Here is an 11,780-nt window from a genome sequence, read left to right as displayed (position 1 = left end):
TTATACTCGCCCACTGTGGATGCTCTGAGCGATGAGTACAACTGGATCATATAAACAGTATTTATCTAGTTTATCAAGTCGGTGCGGGAGTCACTCTTAGGGGAAAGGTTTGGGAGCTAAGGGGCAACTCTAAGGAAAATGTTTTTAAAGAAATGTGTAGTTCAATGTCTGAGTCACCGTTGAAAATAGGAGGGAACAAACATGAGATGAAGTTCTTTGTGGACATATGCGTGCCTACCTCAGACTTAAATTTATAACTGGTTTCTGAGCAATTTTTGAAATAAATTATACTACTAATTAAACATGATCACAATAATAATACCATTAAGAAGTTCAGTGCGCATTGACAGAATAATCAATGTGAAATTAATAAAAGGATATTATCACAGTTTTCATCCATATCCATAAAATTATAATGTGGAACAATTTTGAATCCAGATAATTTAGAAAAGATATGTCGTAATTTAGATATTGTGAAACTCATATAAGAATGCATTTTATTTCATTATTAATGGTTGAAAGCATAATAAATTCTTCAATAATTCCCCCCTTAACCGCAGTGGGCATTCTAAATAACATCAGCTGAATAGAAGGGAGAGAGAGAAGAGGATAAGGGGTGCTGAGTCTGCTCTGCTGACAAGGGTTGTAGGAAACGATGGGCAGTGGAATTCCCACCGCAAAATCCTGAACGTTTTCTTTCTTTTTTTAATTCTAGTCATAAATCCTGCTGATATGTGCTGTTCTGTTGCATTCATTCTTATCCCTTCCTCGGCTGATAATCCCAACTCCCTGTTTTTATCTCACAAAACCTGTGTTCTCGGCTCGCAGATTTGCACAACCCATCCCCGCTTCCGGTGCCGCACTGCTAGTGCTTACGCATACTTGCGCATCAATGTTAGTATCATTTAATTTAGGATACCTGTCTTATAAAAATTCATTTATCCAAAATACAAGTCATTTATCATTTATTATTGTAGACACCCTGTACTGCTAGCATGTTTGGGTGCACAGCCAGAAGTATATTTTCAACTTCTAAAAGTGAAAAAACAAAAAATAATCCGGGTAAAAAACAAAAATAAAGGAGCAGAAACATAAAACCGAACTCCGCAAAGTCATTGAGGCGATCCAAGGGGATTAATCTTAGCACACAATTTATTATAACTTGAAAGGATTCACTGATTTGTTATACATTACATGGATAAAACTTGTAACTGCTAAAAGAAAACAAAATGAAAAGCCCGAAACTATTCCAAACTGCTTATACCAAAAGGAGGAGAAAGATAAGAGGCATAGAGGAGAGTCGGGGTTAGCTCGACTGGGCGTTAAGCTATTTCTTCAGGTTGTCATACTGTTCTCGGCTATTTTTCCTTGCACACTCCAAGATAGTTTTGTCTGCAGTAATAAAGTATGCAGCAATGGAAGCTGATGCAGAAATAGGAAATGAACATGTGAGATAGATACATCTGTGTGAAAAGAACTTGAAATGTACCGAGTGTGGGAACTAAAGCAGGTGGATTTTTGTGGTTCATTTTCTAAATCTCAAACAAGTTTTATCTTAAAAGCTTCGTCAAAAAAAGTTGAGTTGGAACCTAAAGAATCATATAGGCAGCATGGAACTAATTTACCGCAAGATTACCAAATAAGACGAACTTAACACACAATTATTTCAATTTCATCTTTGACTGGGAGTAGCAAGTTTCATACAATTGCTATTATTTCAATTTAAACAAAGTTACAGGTGAAACTAGGCACGTGATATTTATGAGCATAATCCAGTTCCACGCAATAGCTTAAGGACAATACTATGCAACCACACCTATGATAGAATTCATCCCGCACATTACATACTGACTTCCCTAATTTAGAAAAATGCAAAGACGAATAGGCCCAATAATGACGGGGAGAAATCATCAGAGTCAATACAAATTTTCTAAAGAAACTGAACAAAGACAAGTTAACTCCCCCATCTTCTATTTGGCATTAGGCATAGCTCAAGCCGAACCAAGTTGAAAAATCAACCATGACCTAAATTAGTAGCATTACGTATAGATGAACATGTCAAGTAGCCACAGGGGCATATATCCGTTTGAAATGCTGATCCAAAATCCGGATATGATACATTAAATTCAACGTGGACAAGATACTATATACTCTTTGATACTCCTAATAGAGAATTTGATTACTACCTCCAGATATAATAAGTGCCTGAGCGGTATAATTAAGGCTAGCTTTCGCCCAAGGAACCTTTCGAACAGCAATCAACTGAAAATTAGAAAAAATGAGCCATATAAGAGTCAAGAAGATAGAAAACACGCAAGTACGGAAGTAATTCATTACACGAACAAAGAAACGAAAAGGATAGAGTTGTCTAATCTAATCCAAAAATGAACAAGTAAACAACTTTAATCAGGAGATCCTGCTAGTTTACAATTTTACACTAAACAACAGAAATGTATAAGCATTGTAAGTTCGATAAGTGAAGGTTGCTCCAAATTTTAATCAGGAAATCCATTCTGTCGCAGAAACAGATCAATAGATAACAATAACATATATGAAGTCAGAAGTTCAACTTCAGATTAAGTTTAGGGATTAGTTAGGAGAGTCATTAAGTCAATTTATAGGATTTGTCCTTTTGCTTATTTGAAGGTATCAGGTGTTTACGAGATTACAACCAAATTAACAGTGTTGCATCCGTAGTTTCTTGTATATTCTCCTCCCTTCTCTCTGGTAAGATCCTAAATATGATAGGTTTTGAGCAACCAACAGATTATCTAAGATGAATCCAGTTCACTAGACCAACAGTATTATACTAATGTTTCAAGTGCCTGACCATGAAAGATGTACTAAAAAGTTGGGGAGCTTGCGGACATAAACCCCAATTTCACATATGCGTCACTTCTCTCTCTAACAAGTTCTAGAACATCTACTTGATTGTTATTCACCTGCCATTAAAGGCTTAGAGCCTCGTCTTATTTTCATTGTAAACAAATTGTTTCACAAACCAGTTTGAAGTTATAGCCATAGTGCTTCTTAACAAAACAACAAGTGATACTGCTTTAGTCAAAAGAACAAGCCAGCTCATTCAGGCATTCCCAAGAAATTATGGAGGTTTGGTTTACTCTAGATACCGTGGGTGCACTTCTCCTTGCAAACGGCTCAAATTAAAGCGTTCTACCTAAGCTAACCGAGCAAATGACACAAAGATGCATGCAATCTATTTTATTGGTGCCAAACTAGTTGAATAATAATCCATTCTCGGACCTATTTAAAATCCTGTGTCAAGGGTTTATAGCTCCCAGTATCTAATACTTCTTCTCTCATTTGATAAACCCTTAATTGCCTTCAGCAACAACAATGTCCTTTCTTTCAAACATTATATAGCCCCTAGCAACAATTTAAAAAGCCAAATCCACGTCTGCTTCAAAACTCACCACTTGTGCTAACTGCTTCCCTCTCAACATTCACTAATACTGTTCATGCTGATGGATCTTTTTGCTTCTCTCCATTCTCTTCTAGTCTTCTTCTTCTCAGACAATGAAACAAATGCCCCAGAGGAAGTACCACCAATGCCTGTGTATGATGAACCAAAAGGCGGTTTCGATCCTGAATTGTTTGAAAGTGAGCCCTGAGTTTTTAGACGGATCAATAGTAATTGATATTTTCAAGAGGTTTCAAAGTGACTAGGATGCAGGAAGAGACTCTTACGGAAGCTGAGAAAGCTGACTTTTCAGCAAGGAAAGTTTAAAGTGACATTGAGTGGCGAAGGAAAAAGGGTCAAGTGTAATTTAACCTACAACAGCAAGATGTGGCAAGGGAAAGTGCAAATATCATCAAGAAAAAGAAATGCAGACTGATCATGAGGTGTGGAGACATCACAATGCTGAATTTTCTAGGATGCAAGAGGAGTCCACCATTGAACAGGAAGTAAATAAGTGTTCCCCGGAGCGCACAATCAAGCTCAGTTACGGCAGATAGAGAAAGACAAACGCTAAAATAGAGCATGCAAGATAATGGGTCATCTCAAATTCCTAATCCGCAATGGTCGAATGTTTGTACTTGAAATAATTTAAGAGCAACCACTTCCTAAAGAAGGACTTATGCAGAGGTTAACTAAAGCAGTGCAGGTTAAGAACTTGATAGTGGTGAAGGTTAAGATTACATACCGTAGGCACAGCAGTAGCAATACCTGCGATAACAGCAGCCTTAGTTCCAGCCCTAACCCCTTCTGCACAATCAGTAGAAACACAATTCTAATCAATCAAAAATGATAAGCAAAATCAAAAAAAGGGTTTACCTTTTCTGATCAAAGATAAACCCTCTACCTATTTCAATACAAACAATCAAAATTGAGATCTAAAAATCAATTGGTTTTTCAATTTTAAGAAATTATATGGATCGGTAAAAAAAGGGGGGGAATACCTTGAGTACACCTTTTAGAATTTAGAATTCTCTGTTCTTCGTAAGAAGTTGGAATCAGAATTGATTGCTTTTTGTTCAACAAAGAATCTTTAATAACTGATGTAATTCCCATTTTCAGGTTTTCTTTTTCTCCAGCGAATTCGAAAAAAGGTAATGAATGAAAATCAAAGTTCAGACTGATGTAATTCCCATTTTCAGATTTTCTTCTGGGGTAACATTATACTTCAGAGACAGACTCGTGTTGCGTTTTAATTTTTCTTTGTTTTCTTTTTTTATTACCGGAAACAATAGTTTCGCTATGTGGTAAATGCACCGGTTCGCTGGGTGCATGCCTATGCTAGCTGTCAAGGTTTTATAAAGATAGGCCTCTGAAGGCCAAGTCTTATGGATTACATTGAGGGTGCTAGATTAGCAGATAAGTCGGCCCGGAAAACTCTTCCTCTTAAGCAATAGATCGGTAGAGAGGCGGATCGGGCGATTAAATCGATTTTAACTCGGTTATCAACTCAGTTTAATTTTCATTGTTTTTTCATCTTTATGTTTTGATTTTCTTATTCATTTTCATTCTTCATGTTATAATCTTAGTATTGTGCTAATTTTATTTCATCAATCATTATATATTCTTTGCATTTCTTGTTTTCTTTATTTTCTGATGGAAACATAATCTTCTTCATGATTCCTCTTATTGTATCTGTTTAAGTGATTATTCTCTAATGGCTTTTGCCACTTTTGTTGTTGTTATCATAGCTTTTGCTGAGTATATTTACAAGCTTTTGCTTAGAGGTTTGGAAAAGATTGAATTCAAAGCTTTTGCTCATAGTGCTTTGTGGAAGAAGATGCAAATCGTTGTCAACTCATTCAAACTCAGTAACATGTCATGCCGCCAATCAAGGAATTCGAAAAATTTCAAAAATTTGGTAAATAGTCGAACGCAGTTATTTGGTTTCCTTATTCTGCTCCTAGTTCTCCTCAAAGTCAGTTATACTCTTCCCCTATATACTGAAGATACCAAATTATTCTGTTTCCTTTCTAATAGGAATATAGATTATATGACTTTATTCTCTACCCCAAATCTCGCTCATCCTCTATACCCATATTCTCATTCTTCTTACATCAGTCTACCTAAACATCTAGGATTACCCCAAACCCTAACAAGTTTAGCTAGTATTAATCAGAGGTTGTTGGTGATGGAGAAAGGTTCTACTAGCCAAGTTTCAGATCTTGTAAACAAGTTTAAGAAAGCTAATTTAGACTTGGGTGATATAACTGAATCGAAGTCATTAAGAATAATAACAAAGAAGATGATGCTGAAGAAAAATGGGAAGCCAGTGCAATTGGTAAAGTCATTATAGAAGGACGGATGAGTTAGGATTCAGTGGAAAAGGGCATAGTTTTTACCTGGCCTTTCTTAACTTTGGAAAACTTGAGGATTATTGAATTGGAACCAAATACCTTTATTTTCAAATTTGACCAATGGGATCTACTGAACAAGGTGATTGAAGAAAGACCATGGGGCATCAACAAGCATCTCTTAATTGTTCATGACTATATCCCAGAAATGATTTACACTGAGAAGCATTGGAGTTCTCAATTGTTTTGGATTCATCTCAAATATCTTCTGCCAGAGCATACGAATATTACTTCTGTTACTAAAATATGCCAAGTTATAAGAGAAGTCATTTCTATTGAACCTAAGGATGCAATCCCCATTGGTAATTACCCTGTAAAAGTCTGTGTCAATGTTGATCTCTATACGCCAATGAGGAGGGGTGTCAAGTACTCAACCAATGCAGGGGTAGCAAAATGGCAGCAATTCTTTTATGAACGTCAACCAAAGAGCATATGTACTGAGTGTTACATTGTTAACCACTCTAATGATGCGTGTAAGGATGCAGCTATTTTCTTGAAGAAAGCTCATGAAAAACCTTACTTTGTGGGTGGTAAGACTTGCAACATCCGCAAAACTATCAATGCCGTCTCAAACACCACCGATAATCTCACTACAAAGGTTCCAGCTGTCAAGAAGATTCAGAAAAAGTTTGCTAAGTCTACTACTTTCATCCCGCCAAAAGATGGTGAAGTTTTAAACCTTTCTTCTCTTCTCAAAGAAGAAGGAATATCAACGGAAGAAGATAGTAGATTAGGTAAAAGGTCTAGGACTGCAGATACCAATTCCACTTCCACTGAGGCCTCTTCCAAAGCACTATGTTGAATTCAATCTCTGCCTCCACTAATACTCAATTGATCACAACTGGAGATAATCCGATAGAACAGACACCCGAGAGGGATCAGGTACTTTCTCTCTTGATGAAACTTATATTGTGTATAATCCCACTCTATTCTTTTATTCATCTTTCTGTTATTTCTCAATTAAATTTTTCTAGTTCAAGTAAGGCTAGTTTCATTACTGCATTTATTAGTTCTACTCTGTCTCATATTTATTCGTATCTGCATCCACATTTTCTTACTTTTCCCTTATACAATTTTATTCTGCAATCATATGTAGTTATTCTTCATTGTGCACTTTTCTTGACTTTCCGCATCCTTTTCAATCATTGGCATTTTGTTAAGATTCTTAGTTATACTACTTCCCTGAGTCGCATTGAACAGTTCAACCATCTCATACATATCAAGAACATATTAGTTCTGTTACTCTCAGTTTCAAGCATGAAAATCACTCTTGGAATGTCCAAGGTTTAAAACAAGTCAATACAAGAAATCACCTTAGTGACCTGATTAAAACTCAGAACCCTGACATTATCTTCCTTAGTGAAACTAAAATCACTCAAGCAAAATGCAAACCACTCCTCAAAAAGTTCATGTACCCTAACTATGAGTTCATTGAACCTGAAGGACTTTCTGGTAGACTTGTCATACTCTGGAAAAATGGGTTTCAATTTGATGTTGTTGATAGCAGTCATAACATGTTTAATATGCTTATTCAAGTTGATCCTAGTAAGCCTGAATTTCTTCTTACTTGCATGTATGTCTATAACAATTACAGGGAAAAAAAACAATAATGGGAGTATTTACATCAAATAAGTAGAAATAACTCTAGTCCTTGGATAGTGCTAGGTGATCCAAATTTCCACTTAGTGAACACTGATTCTCCAACTAGTTCTTCTATTGATGGTTGGGTTAACACAATTGTTTATAACAGTGGTCTAGAGGATATAGGGTATATAGGAAAGAATTACACTTGGACCAGCAACAACAATGGAACTGGTGATAGAAGATCTAGACTAGACATGGCATTAGGAAATGGTGACTGGAATGTAAACTTTCCTAATTCTAGACTGATTCACTTAACTCAAGTAGGTAGTGATCAAAGTCCTGTAATGCTAGTTACTGATAATTCTACTCCTATTCTTTGAAAGCCTTTTAAAGTCTTCCTTACCTGGTTAAATGATAATACCTGCTCAACTGTTATTGCTAATGCTTGGAAGAACAATGTCAATGGATCTCCTGGTTTTCAGCTGGTTAATAAACTTAAGTTCACTAGAAGGGATCTCTCCATCTGGAATAGAGAACATTTTGGTGATATCAATCAAAAAGTTGACAAGCTGAAAAGTGAGTTGGATTCTTTGCAAAACCAAGTTCAAGATACTAGTACTCAATCTCAGATCATCAAAATAAATGAAGAACTCAACAAATGGAACAGGTACAAGTCTGAATTTTATCAACAAAAGTCAAGGGATTATTTCATCAAGGATATGGATAATAACAGCAAGTATTTTCATACCAAGATTAACAGAAGGAAAATCAGGAACAACATTGATTCAATCAAAGATCATGACAATAATTGGTTGCAATCTAGAGAAGGAATCGCTCAACATCTTACTTCTCATTTCAAGAACATCAGTACTTCTGTAGTTCCACATCTGAATGAAAGTCTTTACATTGTTATTCCCACCATCATTACTGATGCAGAAAATACAAGCCTTGTGAGGATTCCTTTACATGATGAAATTCACTCAACCCTCAAAAGCATGGAGAATTGGAGTGCTCCTGGACCTGAGGGTTTTCAAGCAGTTTTTACAAGAGTCAGTGGGAAATTGTAGGTGAAGATGTATGCTCAATGGTCATCAGATTCTTCCACACCAAACATCTTCTCAAGCAAATCAACCAGACTTACATCTCTCTTATTCCTAAAAAGAAGAAAGTTGTTTGTGCTGCTGACTATAGACCTATTGGCTTATGTAATACTTCATACAAAATCATCTCCAAGATTCTGGTCAACAGAATAAACCTTTAATGGAAAAGATTGTTTCTCCTTTTCAAGCTGCTTATGTCTCTGGGAGATTAATCAGTGATAATACAGTTATTGCACAAGAAATAATTCATTCAATGAAGAAGAAGAGAGGACAAACAGGTTGGATGGACTTAAAACTGGATATGTCAAAGGCATTGGCAGATTAGAATGGAATTTCTTGGTCAAAGTTCTTCAATATTTTGGTTTCTGTGATGATTTTTGTGAATTGGTTTTTTAGTGCATAAGCACTACTTCATTATCAGTTATGTTGAATGGGACTCCTTGTGAAGCTTTCAATCCAAACAGAGGCATTAGGAAGGGTGATCCTTTATCACCTTACCTTTTCATTCTTTCTATGGAATTCTTATCAAGACATCTCATTGCAGCACAACAAGAGAACAACATTAAAGGTATTAAAGTGGATAACAATTCACCTGCCATTAATCATTTGCTTTTTGCATATGACTTCTTGATCTTTACTCAAGCAAACCTTACTTCTGTGAACAAATTACTAGAGTTACTTCATAATTTCAGCTCTCAGTCTGGTCAAGTTATCAATTTTGACAAATCTGCAGTGCATTTCAGCAAATACACCAATCCTAGTGTTGCTGATACTTTAACTCAGATTCTTGGAGTTAAGAGGATGAACTTAAAAGAAAAGTATCTTGGCTCTCCACTTATTTTGGGTCATTCTAAACAGGAATCTTTTAAGGCTATACAAGACAACTTTGAACAAAGGTATTCTACTTGGAATTCTTCTTCTTTAACACAAGATGGAAGATTAATCATGGTGAAACATGTCCTAAATTCTGTGCCAGTGTACCAGATGGGAACTTTCAAGTTGCCAAATAATCTTCTCAATAAGCTTACCACTATTGACAGGAAGTTTTTTTGGGGATACAACTCTAGCAGAGGAATGAACCCAATTGGTTGGAACAAAACATGCAAATCTAAAGAACAAGGAGGGGTTGCCATAAGAGATCTGGAAAAACTGAATCTTGCTCTTCTCACCAAGTTAGCCTGAAGAATATGCACTAAAGATGATAATTTAATGGTTCAGGTTATTAAGGGGAAATACTTCAAAAATGGAGATGTACTTCACCAGCATATTGAAGCTAAAAATGGTTCATACACTTGGAATGGCATCACTAAAGGTATGCATATCATTCGAGATAACTATTTTATGAAAATTAATAATGGTGTCAAAACCAGAATTTGGCTTGACAGATGGATACCAGGTATGAATGAACCTCCCTCTTCAGCCTCTGATTTATACAGATTTTATGAATTTGTATATGAATTGTTCATTACTAACTCGAATACATGGAATGTAACCCATTTGAATCAACTGTTTGACAATGAAACGTCTAACATGATTCAAAAGCTTTACATCAACCTGAATAAGGAGGATGAACTGATCTGGATACCAGCAAAGAATGGGGTTTTCTTAGTAAAAAGCACATACAATATGTTAACAAAAAGTCGGTACCAGGTTGAAGTTAATGGAAATATAGTCAGTGCTTCGACTTGGAAGAAATTATGGGGTTGTAATATTGCTCACAGAATAAAATTGTTTTCCTGGAAATGTTTAAGAAATCTGAACTCCACCAGAAGCAAACTTGTTATTTATGATGCTGAGATTGATACCAGATGTGGAGTCTGTGGCATGGGGGAAGAAACACTAGAACACTTACTGTTGGAATGCCCTCATGCAAGAAAAGTATGGAGAGAAGTGAACATTGATATTGACGCAGTCACGAGTAGATTTGATAGAGTCTCAAACTGGGTGTATTGGTTTTCCTCAGGAAGTTATGGAATAGATGAAAAGTATCTCTACACTCTTATGATAGGAATATGGGTTATGGAAAGATCGTTGTGATAAAATCTTTCAGGGAGTATGTCTTAACCATTTTTCTTCTGCCCTTAAAATAAACCATCACTTATATTCTCATTTACGTTCTTTAGAAAATACTTCCACTTCATTACAAGTTAACTGCTTTCCTAGATGGTTACCTCCTGTAAAAGGAGTTTTAAAGTTTAATATTGATGCTTCATTCGATCACAATACTAATGAACTTGGAACTGCTGTCGTTTTACGTGACCATACAAGACACTGCAAAGGCATCAGGGGGAAATACGCAGATGGAATTCTAAACGCAGAAATGGGAGAATGCATGGCAATCAGAGAGGCGCTGAGTTGGGCAAAGAGAATGCAGTACACAAGTATTCAGGTGGAGGCTGATGCAGAGCTTGTTATCCAGACAATAAATGGAGTCTCTTTACTCATTCCGTGGGAGAATCGAAATTTAATTAAAGAGATTAAACAATTATCTTTAAATTTTACTCATTGTTCCTTTTCTTTTACTAAACGAGATAATAACCAAATAGCTGATTACATCTCTAGAACTGTCAGAGAAACAACTAATGGAATAGAAGTAGATGGTGAGTTTTCTACAGCCATTTGTGATCTTCTAGCAAAAGATCAAGAAAACATTCTCAACTAAGAGCAATAAATTTTATTTCTATCAAAAAAAAGATTAGCAGATAAGTGTTGCAACTCAAAAAAAAAAGTGTGGCCTAAAAGTTAACACTAGTTCTCTCTCCTACCAGTTGCTAGCATGTGAGTAGCAGCTAGATAGTTACGCTGAATGATTCAGCGCTTGAAAAACCACCTTTTCGCGGAATGGTTCAGTCTGGGAGATTTATTTTTGATCTGACGGCTGAAATTTAAAGCATTGAACCGTTCATCGTTGGGCACTGAACGGGTTCATCGTTGGGCGCTGAACGGTTCATCGCTGGGCGGTGGTCCTAGCTGACGTGGAATGCTAATCTAGTTGCTAGATTAGCACTCCCATAAGACTTAGGTGGTTGTCCTAGCTGACGTGGATTTCCAATCTAGATGCTAGATTAGCACCCCATAAAACTTATCCTAAAAGTTGTTGAGTTAGTAGAACCTCTTCTATATAAGAAAACTGTTGGGATCATGAAAGGTGGATTTTTTTTATTTTTTGATTTTTTTGATTTTTTTTGATGGAAATCACATTAAAAAAAAGTAGTGATTAAAAGATTATCAAAAACACCAAAATACAAAATAATCAAAACCCAAATA

The 11,780-nt window shown here is 36.0% G+C and overlaps 2 protein-coding genes across 2 annotated transcripts; one reads left to right on the top strand and one right to left on the bottom strand.

Moving 5' to 3' along the window:
• Positions 1–1,129: 1,129 nt before the first annotated feature.
• Positions 1,130–4,708, bottom strand: LOC113348099 (early nodulin-93-like). The gene is made up of 4 exons (XM_026591799.1): positions 4,420–4,708; positions 4,164–4,225; positions 2,187–2,262; positions 1,130–1,422 (listed from the first exon to the last, which is right to left on the bottom strand). The coding sequence occupies exons 1-4, from the start codon at positions 4,529–4,531 to the stop codon at positions 1,328–1,330; spliced, it is 345 nt and encodes a 114-aa protein (XP_026447584.1). The 5' UTR covers positions 4,532–4,708; the 3' UTR covers positions 1,130–1,327.
• A 5,014-nt stretch (positions 4,709–9,722) lies between these two features.
• LOC113351423 lies at positions 9,723–11,175 on the top strand. The gene is made up of 2 exons (XM_026595411.1): positions 9,723–10,498; positions 10,677–11,175. The coding sequence occupies exons 1-2, from the start codon at positions 9,723–9,725 to the stop codon at positions 11,173–11,175; spliced, it is 1,275 nt and encodes a 424-aa protein (XP_026451196.1).
• Positions 11,176–11,780: the final 605 nt, after the last annotated feature.

This window comes from Papaver somniferum, chromosome 2 (assembly GCF_003573695.1).
Source record: "Papaver somniferum cultivar HN1 chromosome 2, ASM357369v1, whole genome shotgun sequence".
NCBI classification, from domain to species: Eukaryota; Viridiplantae; Streptophyta; class Magnoliopsida; order Ranunculales; family Papaveraceae; genus Papaver; species Papaver somniferum.
The sequence above is the reverse complement of the archived record's forward strand: the minus strand, read 5'-3'. Positions and strand labels throughout refer to the sequence as shown.